Genomic DNA, 20,476 nt, shown 5'->3' on the forward strand with positions numbered 1-20,476 from the left:
CCTTTCACAAGTTGATGAACTTGACAACCACAGGCTTGATTATTTCCAGCCACATTTCATGCCATCATCTCACTCCCTACTTCTACTTAGGAACATCCCACTAACCGCATACAGAATCCAACTTAAGACCCATCTTCTTGATAAAGCCCTTCCTGATTGATTCTCTGCAGCAAAAGATGGAGAAGCTCTATACAGTCAATAAAAACAAGATCAGGAGCTGATTATGGCTCAGACCATGAACTCCTTATTACCAAATTCAGACTTAAATTGAAGAAAGCATGGAAAACCACTAGACCATTCAGGTATGACCTAAATGAAATCCCTTATGATTATACAGTGGAAGTGAGAAATGGATTTAAGGGCCTAGATCTGACAGATAGAGTGCCTGATGAACTATGGAATGAGGTTTGTGACATTGTACAGGAGATAGGGACCAAGACCATCCCCATGGAAAAGAAATGCAAAAAAGCAAAATGGCTGTCTGGGGAAGCCTTACAAATAGCTGTGAAAAGAAGAGAAGCGAAAAGCCAAGGAGACAAGGAAAGATATAAACATCTGAATGCAGAGTTCCAAAGAATAGCAAGAAGAGATAAGAAAGCCTTCTTCAGCGATCAATGCAAAGAAATAGAGGAAAAGAACAGAATGGGAAAGACCAGAGATCTCTTCAAGAAAATTAGAGATACCAAGGGAACATTTCATGTAAAGATGGGCTTGATAAAGGACAGAAATGGTATGGACCTGACAGAAGCAGAAGATATTAAGAAGAGGTGGCAAGAATACACAGAACTGTACAAAAAGGATCTTCACGACCTGGATAATCACGATGGTGTGATCACTCATCTAGAGCCAGACATCTTGGAATGTGAAGTCAAGTGGGCCTCAGAAAGCATCACTATGAACAAAGCTAGTGGAGGTGATGGAATTCCAGTAGAGCTATTTCAAATCCTGAAAGATGATGCTATGAAAGTGCTGCACTCAATATGCCAGCAAATTGGGAAAACTCAGCAGTGGCCACAGGACTGGAAAAGGTCAGTCTTCATTCCAATCACAAAGAAAGGCAATGCCAAAGAATGCTCAAACTACCACACAATTGCACTCATCTCACACACTAGTAAAGTAATGCTCAAAATTCTCCAAGCCAGGCTTCAGCAATACATGAACCTTGAACTTCCTGATGTTCAAGCTGGTTTTAGAAAACGCAGAGGAACCAGAGATCAAATTGCCAACATCCACTGGATCATGGAAAAAGCAAGAGAGTTCCAGAAAAACATCTATTTCTGCTTTATTGACTATGCCAAAGCCTTTGACTGTGTGGATCACAATAAACTGTGGAAAATTCTTAAAGAGATCAGAATACCAGACCACCTGACCTGCCTCTTGAGAAATCTGTATGCAGGCCAGGAAGCAACAGTTAGAACTGGACATGGAACAACAGACTGGTTTCAAATAGGAAAAGGAGTACGTCAAGCTGTATATTGTCACCCTGCTTATTGAACTTATATGCAGAGTACATCATGAGAAATGCTGGACTGGAAGAAACACAAGCTGGAGTCAAGATTGCTGGGAGAAATATCAATAACCTCAGATATGCAGATGACACCACCCTTATGGCAGAAAGTGAAGAGGAACTAAAAAGCCTCTTGATGAAAGTGAAAGAGGAGAGTGAAAAAGTTGGCTTAAAGCTCAATATTCAGAAAACGAAGATCAGGCATCCGGTCCCATCACTTCATGGGAAATAGATGGAGAAACAGTGGAAACAGTGGCTGACTTTATTTTTCTGGGCTCCAAAATCACTGCAGATGGTGACTGTAGCCATGAAATTAAAAGATGCTTACTCCTTGGAAGAAAAGTTATGACCAACCTAGATGGCATATTCAAAAGCAGAGACATTACTTTGCCGACTAAGGTCCGTCTAGTCAAGGCTATGGTTTTTCCTGTGGTCATGTATGGATGTGAGAGTTGGACTGTGAAGAAGGCTGAGCTCCAGAGAATTGATGCTTTTGAACTGTGGTGTTGGAGAAGACTCTTGAGAGTCCCTTGGACTGCAAGGAGATCCAACCAGTCCACTCTGAAGGAGATCAACCCTGGGATTTCTTTGGAAGGAATCATGCTAAAGCTGAAATGCCAGTACTTTGGCCACCTCATGCGAAGAGTTGACTCATTGGAAAAGACTTTGATGCTGGGAGGGATTGGGGGCAGGAGAAGAAGAGGATGACCGAGGATGAGATGGCTGGATGGCATCACTGACTCGATGAACGTGAGTCTGAGTGAACTCCGGGAGCTGGTGATGGACAGGGAGGCCTGGCGTGCTGCGATTCATGGGGTCGCAAAGAGTCGGACATGTCTGAGCAACTGAACTGAACTGAACTGATATTCTGTAGGAGCCTCCTCAGTTACTTCCCTCTAGTAGGTTCTCAACAGCCAAAGGAGATACATTACAAAGTATATAATGCTAGTCCACACCTGTACTATTTCTAGATTTCATCTTCCCCACAAAACTGAGTTCTTAGAGGACAAGGGGTCATGCGTCAGGCTCCTATGTACCCACCCCAAGGCCTGATGCTGCCACGGGGATGCACAACTCCAGCAATGACACTCCCTTCTATCAATACATGACAATACTTTCACATACGATTCATCCAATTTTCCACCCAGAATGAACAACAGAATCGCTGGTTGAGAAGTGATTAAACCTAAGACCATGAACTGCTCCCTCCAGCTTTTCTCACCAATAAACAAATGGTTCCTTCCACATCTATGATTTTGGTTCAAGAAGGCAAAGTTGAGCTTGGAAATCAAAAGTAGAAAACATTTAAAGTTGATAGAGCAAAAGAAAGTTTTCTTTGAAGATAAATTCTGTGTCATTCACAAGTCTAAGAGGGAACTGATATAGAGGTGTCAAAAACCTCTAAATAAGGTGCGGGGAAGTGGGAGAAATCATTCTTGCAAGGTTTGCTCTCCCAAATGGATGTTCTTTCCCTATGTCTGTAATTAACATTCTATGTGAGGACAGTGATTTCTATCAATGAAAATTACTAGCACATAAGCTAACATCTGTCTCCTAAATTGTAAGATGGTCCAGGGTGCAATGCTACTATGTCAAAGGACAAGGGAAAAAGCATAATACTAACTTCCTTAAAAAGAAAGAAAACCATGTACATTTGTATATTTTAATCCAAATTTTTTTGCTTATAATGTTCAGTTAAAATTTTCCAGTTTGGAATTTAACAGAGAAAAACAGTGATATATTTTAAATGTAAATGAGATGATTCCAGTGAACAGCATTTTTAGAGCTTATTTTTGGGTTCTTCAGGAGGAAAGATGTCCTACATAAACATAGAAACATAAACATATGTCCTACATATACATTTTCATGGCATATAATTCATGGTATTAATACATATAATAGTACCTGTTTTCTTCTCTAAGGTAATTTTCTATAGCTTGAGTCTCCCGCCCCAACTTCTGGGATCTTGTGTAGTCTCTCCAGGCCCGCAGGACCTTCAGTTGCAACTTCCAGTCGGACAGGGTCCCAGCTTTCCCCAGCTTAATCCTATGATCAAGAATCAGCTTGTGCCAGGCAGAGAAATACCGTTTTTGACACTGCAATGGAAACATTGGAAAATCAGTGCTAGGGTTTCTAATATCTACTGATGGGAACCCTCTCCTCAGATTCCCCCCTCATACTTTAACAAATCTAGGAACTTGATGGAAGGGGAACAGACAATTGCTTTATGCCAAGAATGATGAGAAACACTCAAGTCTTGCAGCTAAGGCACTATCAGCCTCATGACTTAAGCTATTACTAAAATATTTAACTCTTGTCTTAAGGCACTAGTCCTACGTAGAGCTGGAGGAGCTGTTACAACTAAGATCTAAGTTAAGAGGCCTATTTGGGAGACTTGAAAGGTCGCTTACAATAGATCTCCTGTGCCAGACTGTCTTGGGGCTTACATGCCAACCGGGAACATCACTGATGTTCTACACAAATGAACACAGGAGATCCCATAGCATGGAATGCAGTTTCTGGTGCCTCAGAACAAGACAGCTAAAAATGGCTTCAGCTGAGCTACCACTGACCATGACCACATGACCGCTCACCAAAAGCAAGCTCACCAGTGCTTTTGGTGAGCACTCCAAGAGAAACTAGATACCCAGGCTGCTTGCAGTCTTCCATTATATGTATCTGACAACAAATCAGATAAGGTCTACTGACCCTAAGGATGTCCCCAGAGGAGTACTTAGGGTCCCAGGCTAAGACCTACATCTTCTATTTTCACATTTTATGCTCCTACTTCATCAAATTACTTTCAGTTCTTGGCCTTATACCAACCACACTGTTTTTGCACTTCCCCATTTATGGTCATATTAATTTCTCTGTCCTTTTATGCCCTCTCTTTGCGTGATGACTTCAGAAGTCACCTCTCTCGGGAAGCCCTCCTATTACCAATCACTCTCCCCACATGTAAGTACTCTTCCCCTGGGTTGCCAGAGCAACCTCTGCTTTCTAGTCAAAGCAGTCCTCATACTATATTACAGTCACCTGATACCAGTCTTCACAAGGCTGTGAGCCTCTCGAGAAGGGCCTGGCAGATCTGAGAGTGCCCACATGTGCATGCTCAGTTGCTCAGTCATGTCTGACTCTGAGATGCCATGGACTGTAGCCCACCAGGCTCCTCTGTCCGTGGAATTCTCCAGGTAAGAATACTGGAGTGGGTAGCCACGCCCTTCTCCAGGGGATCTTCCCAACTCAAGGATCAAGCCCAGGTCTCCTGCACTGAAGGTGAATTCTTTACTGTCTGAGCCCCCAGGGAAGCCCTGTACCACATGTGGGGGGCACTGCATAGATAAGTAACTGCATAGAAAGTGACTCTAGGAGGTCCAAGAGATGCCTAGCGACCAGCATCAAGAACTTGGTGGCCATACCAGGGTTGGCCCTATTTATTGCTTCTTTCTCTTTAAAAATACTTATCCTTCACTATTTCAACATTTAGTAAGCACCCACAGTGTTTGAATTTCAGGATTCTGAACAAGTTTTTTTTATGATATAATCTCTGCATTGTGAGGTTATAAGGAGAGAGGGTATATAACTTAAAGACAAATAGCATAGGCGAGCATAGGCTGGAATTCCTAGAATAGCTCATTTGGCCTGAAATAGTTCCCACAAAAGAAACCAATTATATTCTCATTTAGACAGACTAAAAAATCTTGTGTTTTTTTTTTTTTATAATTTTCCATTAGGAGAAACCACAAAAGTCTTTAAAAAGTCCTTGTTCCTTCTCCATTATGTCAAACGAGGACAGATTTTTCTAGACTTTCACCTTAGACTCCATGGAAGGAAAAACAGGAAGGATGGAGAAAGTAAGAGAACAGGGAGGAAGAACAGAATGAATGAAGGGAAATTCTCTGAACATAAGATACATTTTTAGTCATAATAAGGAAAAGATGCACAGCTGCCTGTTGAGGGGGTATGTTTTTTGATTATTATTTATCTATCCCAGAAAATACAGCATGAAAAAAATAGTGTTAACTTGCGCACTGTAGTCTAAAGAAAATATCATATCTATTTGCAGATTCATTTAAGAGTTTCTTAAGAGACTTGATGAAATATTCTATATATAAGTAACTATCTCTAATTTTAACTCCTGGAATATTTCTAACAATCAAATAGTACAAACATAATCCACCTTGATGATAATAGCACTATTAAGAGTGTCCTTCTTGGATTTCCACATTCTTTCTCTCTGTAAAATTCAAAGCATTTCACATGTACAATTTTATTAACTCATAGACCATCATTACAAAATAGACTTCAGATATTATGATTTACCTTACCAAGGCAAACTTCAAATTGAAAGGGGATAATGGCTAAATTCACAAAGTGAAGAGTTCATGGAATACCTAAGGCTAAAATGAAAACATTCAGGCATTCTGATGACCCTAATATACCAGGCAAAAATTCTTTTAAAGAGGACGAGCAAATTATTTGCTTTTTTTATACTGAAAGAGAAAGAATTTGATATATCACTTACCTCAGTAGAAAAGCACTGCTAGCAAATGTGAATTTAAGAGGGGGAAAATTTGAATTTGTAAATACCATAGTCAATATATTAATATTTCTTCAAAAATACTTAAGTTTAGACTTTGAGAGCAAAATGATCAGTTCTGAAGGTCTGTAATTCAGTTTCACTACACAGAAGTTAATAGCAGCAAAGTGACATACTCATACAGTAACTGCTTTCTTGAAATCACCTTGCCCTTGGTTTTTATCCCTGTCTACTACAAAGAGCAATCCAGCAATCCCATTTAAATTAAAAAAAAATAAAAGTATGAATCAATAGTCACTTAGTTATACTTGACTCACAGTAAACATTATTTAGACAAACAGGAGTCCCAAAAATGTGCTTGGAAGAAAATATTTGAGAGAGGAAGAAAGTCTTGGTTCTGTCTGCTCTGGGACAAGATGCTAGCACTCTGTTCTTACTGAGGACAGACAAGAAGTGCCACAGCTGACAGTCGCCATCTACTTACCCTTCCTATTACGCTCCCCCAAGCAGAGTCCCCACAGTGCTCAGGCCTGCTTCTCCTCTACAGTTCTCTACTCTGGAACTACAGAAGGGCTCTATCCCTTTGCTCTTTGAAACAAGAACTATTACTTAAAACCAAAGCTGGTTGGAAAAGGAACAGATTCTGCTTAAGCCAGAGAACCATGTTTGAACGAGGCAGACAACTAGTCCTATCTCCCTCTGTTTCTTACCTAGCTCATTTATTTCTGCACCATGTTTTTATTTCTAATAGATTCTCAAATAATGTCATTTTCTCTTTTACTAACTTCTAACATCTCTTTTTTACAGTTGTGGTGATAATTAAGACTTGTTACAGGTAAATAAAATGCTGAAAATCACTGTGGGAAGAACTGCTCCTAAGTACATATCTACCTGCACTGCAGGCAGACTCTTTAGACTGAGCTCCCAGGGAAGCCCCATGTTTAAAATAAAATATGACAAAGTGAGTTCAAAATTGGGAACAGAGTACATCAAAATTGCCACCCTGCTTATTTAACTTTTATGCAGAGGACATCATGGGAAGTGATGGGCTGGATGAATCACAAGCTGGAATCAAGATTGCTGGAAGAAATATCAATAACTTCAGATATGCAAGCAATACCACTCTAATGGCAGAAAGTGAAGAACAACTAAAGAATCTCTTGATGAGGGTGAAAGAGAGTGAAAAAGCTGGCTTAAAACAACATTCAAAAAACAAAGATCATGGTATCTGGTCGCATTACTTCATGGCAAACATATGGGGAAAAAGTGAAAACAATGGCAGATTTTATTTTCTTGGGCACAAAACTCACTGTGGACAGTGACTGCAGCCATGAAATTAACAGATACTTGCTCCCTGGAAGAAAAGCAAATCTAGACAGTGTATTAAAAAGCAAAGAAATATCTATGTCACAAAGGTCCATCTAGTCAAAGCTATGGTTTTTCCGGTAGTCATGTACGGATGTGAGAGTTGGACCGTAAAGAAGGCTGAGTGCCGAAAAACTGATGCTTTTGAGCTGTGGTGTTGGGAAAGACTCTTGACAGTCCTGTGGTCAGCGAGGAGATCAAACCAGTCACTCCTAAAGGTGGTCAACTCTGAATATTCATTGGAAGGGCTAGTGCTGAAGCTCCAATACTTTGGCCACCTGATGCCAAGAGCTGACTCACTGGAAAAGACCCTGATCTTGGAAAAGACTCAGGGCAGGAGGAGAAGTGGGCAATAGAGGATGAGATGGTTGGATGGCATCACTTACTCAATGGACATGAGTCTGAGCACAGTCCGGGAGATAGTGAAGGACAGGGAAAGTGAAGGACAGGATAGTGAAGGACTGGCATGCTGCAGTCCATGGGGTTGCAAAGAGGTGGACATGACTGAGTGACTGAACAACTACAAAGTGAAATTTAGAAAGTTTTTAAGTGAAATGCTTTTCTTCTTTCAAAATCTTCTACAAAACATCATTCAGTCATTAAGGATTCCACTCAAGAGAAGAAATGACAGCTCACTCTGCTAAATTTATTACCTGCACTGGAGTTGCCCTCCTTTTGTTGGCAAGAAAAGCTCTTCCCTGAAGTGTAATCACACCGCTGTCACTGGGAATGATTGACGTTAGGTGGAACAGCAATTTGCTATCTAATCTTCATTGTAATTCTAACCCTGTCACTAGAGATGCTTGTTCTGATTAATGAAGTGGGTAACTCATCAGAATTCCTCTGCTATTTCCCTTTTGTCAGAAAGCTCAGTGATAATTGCATCAAAATTCTCAGTCATGGAAAAATAAACAATGAATTGTAAAGAGGACAAAAATGTCAACAAGTTTACAATTTATTTTTGCTGAATGGAACTAACTGTGGTGCAACTAGTGGTCTAGCGGAGCCAACCAAGGACCGAAGGTTAGAAATAAAGGGCTCAGCTGACTCTTGGCTGCTGCCAGGCCCAAAGAAACAGACATCCTAACACTATACAAGAAAGCAATCCTCCGTATCTCTTTTCCTTTTGGAGGACCACTATCTTGAGGCAGAGGACCCCACAGACACTAAAAAGTGCCTGAAAGGTGGAGAGGAGGACCTTGCAATTTATTCATATGGTGTATCACAATGATTGATCTGCATATGTTGAAGAAACCTTGAATCCCTGGGATAAACCCCACTTGATCATTAAAAGGTATATGATCTTTTAATGTGTTGTTGAATCTTGATGATACAGCACTGAAAAACTGTCCCCTATATCCCATCTTACTCCTGATTTGAGAAAATCGTTGTGCCCCCCTGACCCCTGAACACATACACTCTTATAACTACATAAATACATCAATGAAAAAAAGATCAGTTTTCAGCACTCAGTGCTAAGACCTGGATTTGCTGTTGGGTTTCATGGAAAAGCCTAAACTTTGACAGCCAGTGCTATGTGAAATGCTCACACTGGCTACAGACAAAAGGTACTTTTGTTATGGACTGAAAGCTGTGATGTCATTTTACTTCTGTGTTTAATTTTTTCCCCTTCACTTTTAAACTTCAAAAGAAGAAAAAAACCCACTTTATGACAGAAATTTGACAAACATCCAAAAGCAGAATACAAGAATAAACCCCCTCAGTCAGCTTCTTCTGGAATTTAAAAATAAATTCCAGACATCAGACATTGTATCATTTCACCCACAAATGCATCAATATGTATTACTAACACAAGGACATTTTGTAAATTCTTAATTCTTCTAAGAAGTTTCAATCAATAATATTGCTGCAATTATCTAATTCAGTTTCACTGCAGAAGTAGCAGAATTTCAGAAAGCACTTGCTTAGTCTCATCATATTACATTTTTAACCAATAAAACACTTTGGGATCTTTTAACGAATGACATAGCACAGTCCATAAGCTGACTCTTCACTAGGCTAGGGCTCCTTTCCCAACAAAGCCTGGACCAATTTTCATAACCTCATGTCTTTAGAGAAGGCTGAGCTACCACTCCCCATCATCTTCTCTTTCATGCCCTTCTAAACCTTCTTCCCTCTTCTACCAGTCTCTCCTCCCTGCCCATTCTCCCCACCCTAGCATCACTGAGTCCCCCCACCCCCAACCCCTGGCAACTACAACCAAAAGTACGGTTTACCTCAGAATATATTAGACAAATGCTGGATCCACCTCGTGTTGTCTGACAGAAGACAATGATGTGAAGTCATTTGTCCTCACCCATATGGTTCTTAAGATCCTTATAAATACTCACCTGAAATGTCTAGTGTTCAGGGAAAAAAGATATTCTACTCTGTATAATTTAGAGAATGGGCTTCATTTATGCCAAAGACTCTTAACTTTTTTAAAAGCAGAATCTAATCAGCATTTTTTAAAAGATTTAAAAAAAATCACATGCTTCTGAATTGGAACCTCTTGGATCAAAATGGCATTTTGAAAAGCAAAACACCATTGCAATGTTTTGGTAAACTGGCTCTCGCCCTGTCCCTTCTGTGAGAGGTGAGAGTAAAGAGTACAGTAACAACTAAACACATAGCCTCTTTACTAATACCAACAAAATTTTATTTAGAAATTTTCCACTGAGTGCCTATATAAAGTAATACATAATAATGCTTCAAAGATGTCCTAAAATGCACACCACATGCTATCCTTGGTAATAACAGAGAAAAGTTACATGAATTCCAATATTCTTCATGTGTGTGCCCAACATTTCTCTTACTTTGCAGTTTTATATGTAAAAAGGCTTTTCTTTCATTTCCTTCTCCAAACATAAGACAACATTATTGAGAGGAGAAAAGCAATTGCTATGTTTCAGTTCAGAAATGGTGGTGTTTCAGTGTTATGTAGGCAGTCCTGCAAAAATAAGATCTCTGGGAAGGAATCATGATGTATAAATGAGGTTCTTACCTACATTGTACAGGAGGCAGTGATCAAGACCATACCCAAGAAAAAGAAGTGCAAAAAGGCAAAAATGGTTGTCTGAGGAGGACTTACAAATAGCTGTGAAAAGAGAAGCGAAAGACAAAAAAGAAAAGAAAAGTTATGCCCATTTTAACGGAGAATTCCAAAGAATAGCAAGGAGAGATAAGAAAGCCTTTCTCAGTGATCAATGCAAAGAAACAGAGGAAAACATTACAATGGGAAAGACTAGAGATCTCTTCAAGAAAATTAAGTGATACCAAGGGGACATTTCATGCAAAGACGGGAACAATAACGGACAGAAATGGTATGGACCTGACAGAAGCAGAAGATATTAAGAAGAGGTGGCAAGAATACACAGAAGAACTGTACAAAAAAGATCTTCATGACCCAGATAATCACGATGGCATGATTATCACGCCACCTAGAGCCAGATCACCCACCTAGAGCCAGGCATCCTGGAATGCGAAGTCAAGAGGGCCTTAGGAAGCATCACTAGGAACAAAGGTAGTGGAGGTGATGGAATTCCAGTTGAGCTATTTCAAATCCTAAAAGATGATGCTGTGAAAGTGCTGCACTCAATATGCCAGCAAATTTGGAAAACTCAGCAGTGGCCACAGGACTGGAAAAGGTCAGTTTTCATTCTAGTCCCAAAGAAAGGTCAAACTATCACACAATTGCACTCATATCACGCTAGTATGCTCAAAATTCTCCAAGCCAGGCTTCAACAGTACATGGACCGTGAACTTTCAGATGTTCAAGCTGGATTTAGAAAGGGCATAGGAACCAGAGATCAAATTGCCAACATCCACTGGATCACAGAAAAAGCAAGAGAGTTCCAGAAAAACATCTACTTCTGTTGTATTGACTACGCCTTTGACTGTGTCGATCACTACAGACTGTGGAAAATTCTGAAAGAGATGGGAATATCAGACCACCTGACCTGCCTCCTGAGAAATCTGTATGCAGGTAAGAAGCAACAGTTAGAACTGGACATGGAACAACAGACTGGTTCTAAATCAGGAAAGGAGTACATCAGGCTGTATCTTGTCTCCCTGCTTATTTAACTTATGTGCAGAGTACATCATGAGAATTTGCCGGGAGAAATATCAATAACCTCAGATATGCAGATGACACCACCCTTATGGCAGAAAGTGAAGAATAATTAAAGAGCCTCTTGATGAAAGTGAAAGAGGAAAGTAAAAATGTTGGCTTAAAACTCAACATTCAGAAAACTAAGAACATCGCATCTCGCCCCATCACTTCATGGCAAATAGATGGGGAAACAGTGAGAGACTTTTATCTTTTTGGGCTCCAAAATCACTGCAGATGGTGACTGCAGCCATGAAATTAAAAGACGCTTGCTCCTTGGAAGGAAAGTTATGACCAACCTAGATAGCATATTCAAAAGCAGAGACATTACTTTGCCAACAAAGGTCCATCTAGTCAAGACCATGGTTTTTCCAGTGGTCATGTATGGATGTGAGAGTTGGACTATAAAGAAAGCTGAACTTTGAAGAATTGATGCTTTTGAACTGTGGTGTTGGAGAAGACTCTTGAGAGTCCCTTGGACTGCAAGGAGATCCAACCAGTCCATCCTAAAGGAGATCAGTCCTGGGTGTTCATTGGAAGGAATGATGTTGAAGCTGAAACTGCAATACTCTGGCCACCTGATGTGAAGAGCTGACTAATTAGAAAAGACCCTGACAATGGGAAAGACTGAAGGCAGGAGGAGAAGGGACGACAGAGGATGAGATGGCTGGATGGCATCACTGACTCGATGGACATGAGTTTGAGTAAGCTCCAGGAGTTGGTGATGGACAGGGAGGCCTGGTGTGCTGCAGCCCATGGGGTCACAAAGAGTCGGACACGACTGAGCGGCTGAACTGAACTGAACTCATGTCACAACCATAACGTTGATGATGCCTCCTTTAGGTCTTTATTATCTTATCCTCTAACAGAGTTACTTAAATAAACAAACCAAAACCCTCGCCCCTAGATTTAAGATTTAGTGAGTGTCACCCCATCCTTTGTTTTCTTCAACTTTTACATGCAGGAAGGATCACAGATTTGCTTATCTGAAGAAAACATAAAATGCATTTCAGAACAGGGTGAGAATTAAGAAGGGCACTTGCTAAACAGTGTAAGAATTTCATAGTTAATCCCTTGTTGTTTCTGCTAATTAGCAATGACACATGGATTGCTGAATCTCCCCAAGAGATTTCACTGTAAGATCAAAGAGAAAGTAGGGTAGGGTAGAAGTACAAAGTTTCTATATAAAAGTAAGTGTTTTGACAACATAAAAAGACCTGGTACTAAAATGGGTGGGAAAGAGGTATGAACAGTGCTACCCCTGAGCTTGTGTATTGGTAAGACAGCCTGCTCTGTTTCTCTCAGAGTCTCCTATTAAATAATATGGCCCAAATGTGATGTTAAGAAATTGTCTGACAAACAGAAGCCAGAGTCAAAGCACAAAGAATATAGGAGTTAAAAGAGCCTGAACTAGAGCAACCCTGAGAAACAGATTCTTTGAAGTCTTCCTGCAAATTACTTAGCTTGCTGTTGAGTTTGTGCCAGTGAACCGTTCGGAGGGTACTGACAAGAGCTTCCTGCTATCTCTCTGCTCGCTGCAAGCCAGGTAGGCATTTTCCCCCTTTTTATATTGTGGTCATATTTAGGCTGCTGAGTATCCAAGTTTCATTACCCAAGGGCAGCTTTAGGCTCCTTCAGAGCCACGCTATGAACATGGATTGGGACCAACATAATGAGCCCAGAGGACCTGCTAACTCTGCCGGCGCTTACCAGGGGCCGTTCTGTTTCCCGTCATGTCTATGTAAAAGCCTGAAGAGTCTGGTCAGTGGGTTTTCCCCCATGTCTCAGTTTTACCTACATCCACTGAACAATCGAAATTAAGAGGTTCACTGACAATAAAGCACATGAATAACATAATCATATGAAAGGGGAAGGGGAAGAAAAGAACCAACCTAGGTAACTTTGGAAAACAATTTTGGCTGAATAAGGCTGAAAACAAAAATAGCTGTATACATATACACAGTAGCCAGTAAATTTGTTTCCACAGAAGTATAGGTTACCAATTCTAAAACTACTTTTATAGTATACTAGGACTAAAATAGTTTAAATAATTTAAAATAAAACAATTTACAAATAAAACAGTTTAAAATAATTGATGCTTTCGAACTGTGCTGGAGAAGACTCCTCAGAGTCCCTTGGATTGCACAGAAATCAAACCAGTCGATCCTAAAGGAAAGCAACCCCAAATATTCATTGGAAGGACTGCTGCTAAAGCTAAGCTCCAATATTTTGGCCACCTGACGTGAAGAGCCAACTCACTGGAAAAGAGCCTGATGCTGAGAAAAATTGAGGGCAGGAGGGGAAGAGGGCGACAGACGATGAGATGGTTGGATGGCATCCCTGACTCAATGGACATGAGTTTGAATAAACTCCGAGAGTTAGTGAAGGACACGAAAATCTGACATGCTGCAGTCCATGGGTTTTAAAGAGGCAGACACGACTCAGTGACTGAACGACAACAACAAGGGCTAAATAATATATTTTAGATAATAATTTCCAGGCATAAATAAGCAAGGGGGAAGGCTACACTGAAACCTACGATGCTGGATTAGGGTTGAAGTTATTACAATTATTTTAATATACAGACAGATAGATACGGAAAAAGTTACAAAAAAGGAAGGGAAGAAGAACATGTCCTCTGTGCTGTTGTACCAGAACTGGATGTTTCAGTATGAACTAGTGGATTTTAGTGTGCATACACATAGACAGACACAGAAAAAAATATAATGTGTGTGTATATGTAGGTTAGTATATGTACATCAATTTCCCAAATCTGTCTGCCAAGAGGGTCCAGAAAACATGCAGTAAGCACAGCTAGTAACCAGATCTCGGTTTCTAAATATTCTCCAACAAATGGAAGTAGGGTTCCAAGTAGAAGTGGTTGGTTCCAGAGTTAGGGCAGGGAAAGTATAACATGAGCTTGGAATATCCTATGGTGCCAGAAAGAAAGGATTTTGAAAGGGCAAAGGAATCAACCAGAATGAGTTCCCATGGCCAAGATTAGAATAATTTGGAAAACAAAGTAAATAATAATATTAGAATATAATCCAAAGGATCAAGCAAATATCCTCAAGTCCATACTGATACAGATAGGTAACTGAAAAAATGAGTAAACAAATAAATGGGGAAGAAGGGACAGTTTTCCCTTCTAGAAGAATCTAAATGAATAAATGGAGAAAAGATGAGGGAAATACAAAATCATCCTTAGACAACTACCACATAAATTATTGTTACAGGTAAGTTACAATGAATGCTAAAATCAGTAAGTGAAAGTTTAAGGATAAACAATACTTGCATAGTTTCACAATATTTCCTCTAAGATATGAATTACAAAGGAAAACATGGTAACTTTACAGTGGAGAAACCCAGCAAACACAATCTTAAGTGACTGAGGTTAACATCAACAGTAATAAGACATATTAACATTATGTGGAGTTCCCTGGCAGTCCAGGAGTTAGGACTAGATGCTCTCACTGCTGAGGGCCTGGGTTGAATCCCACATTGAAGAACTAAGATCCCACAAGCCACATGGCACAGCCAAAAACAAAAACAAAGATTACGTACCCCAAGAGAGTTCCAGAAAAACATCTATTTCTGCTTTATTGACTATGCCAAAGCCTTTGACTGCGTGGATCACAATAAACTGTGGAAAATTCTGAAAGAGATGGGAATACCAGACCACCTGACCTGCCTCTTGAGAAACCGATATGCAGGTCAGGAAGCAACAGTTAGAACTGGACATGGAACAACAGACTGGTTCCAAATAGGAAAAGGAGTATGTCAAGCTGTATATTGTCACACTGCTTATTTAACTTATATGCAGAGTACATCATGAGAAACGCTAGGCTGGAAGAGGCACAAGATTGCCAGGAGAAATATCAATAACCTCATATATGCAGACGACACCACCCTTATGGCAGAAAGTGAAGAAGAACTAAAGAGCCTCTTGATGAAAGTGAAAGAGGAGAAAAAGTTGGCTTGAAGATCATGGCATCCGGTCCTATCATTTCATGGCAAATAGATAGGGAAACAGTGGAAACTGGCTGACTTTATTTTGGGGGGCTCCAAAATCACTGCAGATGGTGACTGCAACCATGAAATTAAGAGACACTTACTCCTTGGAAGAAAAGTTATGACCAACCTAGACAGCATATTAAAAAGCAGAGACATTACTTTGCCAACAAATGTCCATCTAGTCAAGGCTATGGTTTTTCCTGTGGTCATGTATGGATGTGAGAGTTTGACTATAAAGAAAGCTGAACTCTGAAGAATTGATGCTTTTGAACTGTGGTGTTGGAGAAGACTCTTGAGAGTCCCTTGGACTGCAAGGAGATCCAACCAGTCCATCCTAAAGGAGATCAGTCCTGGGTGTTCACAGGAAAGACTGATGCTGAAGCTGAAACTGCAATACTTTGGCCACCTGATGTGAAGAGCTGACTTATTTGAAAAGACCCTGATGCTGGGAAAGATTGAGGGCAGGAGAAGAAGGGGATGATGGAGGATTAGATAGTTGGGTGGCATCACCGACTCAATGAACATAAGTTTGAGTGAATTCCAGGAGTTGGTGATGGACAGGGAGGCCTGGCGTGCTGCGGTTCATGGGGTTGCAAAGAGTCAGACACAACTGAGCGACTGAACTGAACTGAACTGATATTATACTGAGAGCGGATCAGGATCATTTCTTATTGCATTATCACCAATAATGCATAATCTCAATCTAAGAAGAGCTTCGGAAAACCTCAAATTGAGAGGCATTCTACAAAATACCTGACCAGTACTCTTCAAAAATGTCAGTCATAAAAGAGAAGGGAAGTCTGGAGAATGACCACAAACAGGAGGAGACTAAGGAGATACAGCAAGCAACTTCAACATGAAATTACAAATGAAGTCCTAAAGCGGAAAAAGGACATTGGTGGGAAAATAGGTGACATTCTAATAAGTCTTGCTGATTGTACTTACTGGCATTTTACCAATGTTAATTTCCTAGTTTTGGTAATTGTACTATGGTTACATAAGATGTTAACATTGAGGAAAGCTGGGTGAAGGGTATTCAGGAACTCCATGTACTATTTTTTTTGCAATTTTTCTGCATGTCTAAAATTATTTCAAAATGAAGACTCAAAAATATATGTTCAAATCAAGCAGAGTCTGTGGCAAAGTATAGATCATTTATTGTCTCATTTTTAAATATACCATCTGACCCTTTAAAAGTTGAGTGATTTGTTTCAGTAGGCCACTAATTTTGTAAAACTCTTTATATGTATCTAGAATTCATACCTAGCACTTTAGGAAACATATACAGTCAACCCTCTGTATCTCCAAGCAATACAGCTGTGGATTCAACCAACTGTGGATAGAAAATATTGGGGAAAAAAAAAATTCCAGAAAGTTTCAAAAAGCAAAACTTGATTTGCCATGCTGGAAACTATTTACATAGCAGTTACATTGTATTTACAACTATTTACATAGCATTTATACTGTATTAGGTGTTGACGTGGAACAAATAGACTGCCGAGCATTATTCCAGCAAACTCTGGGTTTATCTGGAATCAGTAGACATCTGTAAGTCGGGATCTGTACCCATGGTGAGCCACGTTCAAGTTCTTTCATAGCAAGGGGAGAAGAACTCTTACAGAGGGGAAGATTATGTTGGGAGGGCTGCAGTAAGCAGTCAAGGTGAAAGTGTTAGTCGTTCAGCCATGTCTGACTCGGTACGACCCCATGGACTGTAGCCCACCAGGCTCCTCTGTTCATGGGATTTCTCAAGCAAGAATACTGGAATGGGTGGCTGTTCTCTTCTCCAGGGGATCTTTATGACTCAGAGATCAAACCCCAGTAGTAAGCAGAGTTCATGGCTTTTCATTTGCTCAGTTCTTGCCAGGAAATAGTTTTATCTTCTTTGGGCTCTGCTATTCTCACAGGGCATGAAAGCTCCCTCTGCTGGTCTCCTGGACTCTACCTAAGTCAGGTTTCTGTTTATTTTTTACATAGGTGTTCTAAGTAATCCAGAGATGATCTAAAGCACACAGAAGTATGTGAATAGGCTATATGCTAATACCACACTATTTTGTATAAGGGATTAGAGCATCTGCAGATTTTGGTATATACTTGGGATCCTGGACCAACTGCCCTGTGAATACCAATGGATGACTGTATCACTTCTTGCATAGTTGGACTTGGATGAAATTAAAAAATAATCTTATGGAAAACACACATGTTATCCATCTCTCACTGGCTGGAACAAAGCATGGCCCTTTGCCCTGATGTCCTCTTAAAAGAGCCCCCTCTACACTTAGTTCCTTCCCAATTTGCTTTCAGAAATTTGAACTGTTACTGCAGGAGGACACATTAACTCCATTCATCTCATGGAGGACACAGCATCGAACAGGCTTTGCCAATCTTTCCCAAAATGTTAATCCCAACCCTTAATATCTCCCCCTACTGCGCTTTTCTCTGCCTATTCCTAAAGCCAAAACTCTGGCCAAACTCTTGTTGTTCTACGTTTGAATAGTTATGACTTCTTGCCTGACAGTCTAAAATGCTGCCATCAAACATGTCTAGCTCTTTATTTTTTAAAGAATTGCTTTGACTACTTTATTTTCCCCCTCATATCTTAGTTATCCATGTCATATCCAAATGCCTGTTATTGATTTCTGGGGCCATTTTAGTCTATCCTAGGACTTCCAGGTGGCTTAGTAGTAAAGAATCTGCCTGTTAAGCAGGAGACACAGGTTCAATCCCTGGATAGAGAATATCCCCTGGAGAAGGAAATGGCAACCCAATCCAGTATTCTTGCCTGGGCAATCCATGGACAGAGGAGCCTGGTGGGCTACAGCCAACAAGGTTGCTAAGAGTCGGACATGACTTAGCGACTAAACAACATTTATCAAGCTCCCGCAATCTCTTCCTGATATTCTTTTCACTTATTAAATCCATTCATTTGTACATTCATTCCATTAACTTTCACTGAATTTCAGCAATGCCCAAGGCCATGGGGTGGCTGTTGTTGGAGACATAAAACATGGGTATTTGTCTTTTCTCATCAGACCTCATTTAAAAATGTTCCATGGAATTCTTTTTACCTGAAACACTGTAAGCCCCAAATTTATATTGCCTTTGATCTTACTTCACTGAAAAATATTTCTGTCTAAATAGCCTGGGGGAGGATGTGCAGTAGTCAATAAAAAATTGGCCAGTTAATTTTACAAATAGTGGAACTAAAGAAAGTGATAGAAGAGCAAAATAAAACGCATGCCATTAAAAGTAGAAGCACCCATATATTACTGTTCAGGATTTGAGCTACCAAAAGGCAAGTAGCTTTCTGAATAATTCTTCTGAATAAAAGTTAAGACTGTCAAAGTGGAAGCTATGCTTGCAAACTGCCAGGGATCTACATTAGTACTTACACACTGCACCAAAAAGGGTAATTTAGAAAGACATCACAAATGCATACATACCCCCAATTTCTCAGGATCACACAGAGTATGTAAGAATAGCTCCTGAATAAGAGATCGAAATGCTCCCTTATGTACTGAGTCAGTTGGGTAGCACAGAGCAAATGGTGTGGGAATGTCTGGTATTTGTAACAAGGCTCCGTTGGGCTCAGTGTTACACTGTCACATCTCTGATGGAGCCCTTTGTCATTTACACTGCAGAATGCTGAATAAAGAGATGTTACAATTCCTACCTGGTGATTTTCCTTGAAAGTTTGAATTAATAACTCTTTCAGCTTCTTCTTTCTTTCTTTTGCCATTTTTTCTTCATCCGGAAGAATAAGAACACTTTGAAATGTGCCTTTCTCTGGAATTTTTGGAGAATTTTCTTGCTTCTTCTTCTCTCTATTAATAACAATTAAAAACTACATGTATGAACAACAGACTTTATTAGAATCTATCAGAGTGGAATGAACACTGAATTTTCCATCAGAAGGTAGAGAATTTTAGATCTGGGCCTAAAATTACCGAGTGAGTTTTCTGAGTTAGTTTATTCTTTTATAAAATACAGTTAAATGAAATAACATTGTTATAATGTATTCTGCAAAGTAGAAAACCTTTTAGAAATTTTAGTAAAGTGTATTCATTGAGTTTAACATTGAATAATACTGATCAAAATTTGAGAGATAACAACCATTAGATATCCTCTGATATAGACATGAGTTCTCTCTCTTCTCACAAGAGGAGATAAAACAGGACCCTCAGGTAAGAAAGAAGTGAGATTTTTATCATAAGACTTTCACAAGGTTTCTAGGAAGAAAAATAACAAAAGAATCAGGTGTTACTGAATAAGGAGAGAATGGAATTATATTAATTTAAAAACAATTGAAAAGAGAAAAAATAGTACATAATAACAAAGAGGAAAAGGACTTCAGGGAAGTTAACAAGAATCTCTTAGTAACTTTGTTGCTCAAATTTCTGGTTCTCTCTTGCTCACCCACCTATCCTTTCTTTCTCATTCAGGTAATCCCTTTACCCTCACCAATCCAAGCCAGCTCTTAACCATTGCCTTCTTACTGGAGTGTATTAAAACTGTACAGGTATGTGTAAGTGTATAAGGTATACATTTTATCAGTGATGTAGTAGAGATAGCATCTGCCAGGAATCAGGATTCATGGGCTCTGCCACAACCAGCTGTGAAAACTTTGGAGAGTCACCTAGTCTCTCTGAATTTCACTTTACAGTTGTGGGAACTCAAATTGAGAGAGGGATGCCTGAATAATCTAAAGATATTTATTCATTAATTATCATATATCCTATGGGAGCACACAAAGTTATATCTTATTACTGAGAATATGACCCATCACTTGGTTAAGGTAGCTTTTCCAGGGTAAAGTTGCTATTTTTCCCTTCGTAATTAATAAACCTGTTAGAGAAGACACTTTTGAAACTATTCAATGGAGCAGATTTAGGCTACTTTACAAATAAATTAAAAAGCCCTACCAACAATAACATTTTACTGA

At 39.7% G+C, this 20,476-nt stretch overlaps 1 protein-coding gene across 1 annotated transcript in view; it reads right to left on the minus strand.

The window, feature by feature from the left end:
• The window catches only part of CCDC191 (coiled-coil domain containing 191), a 97,411-nt gene that overhangs the window by 56,964 nt on the left and 19,971 nt on the right, over nucleotides 1–20,476 (minus strand). Inside the window, exons 7-8 of the mRNA XM_069553502.1 lie at nucleotides 19,208–19,358; nucleotides 3,413–3,603 (exon numbers count right to left, since the gene is read on the minus strand). Coding sequence (XP_069409603.1) covers nucleotides 3,413–3,603; nucleotides 19,208–19,358 — 342 coding nt within the window. The remainder of the gene's footprint in view (nucleotides 1–3,412; nucleotides 3,604–19,207; nucleotides 19,359–20,476) is intronic.

This window comes from Ovis canadensis, chromosome 1 (genome assembly GCF_042477335.2).
Source record: "Ovis canadensis isolate MfBH-ARS-UI-01 breed Bighorn chromosome 1, ARS-UI_OviCan_v2, whole genome shotgun sequence".
Lineage (NCBI taxonomy): Eukaryota > Metazoa > Chordata > Mammalia > Artiodactyla > Bovidae > Ovis > Ovis canadensis.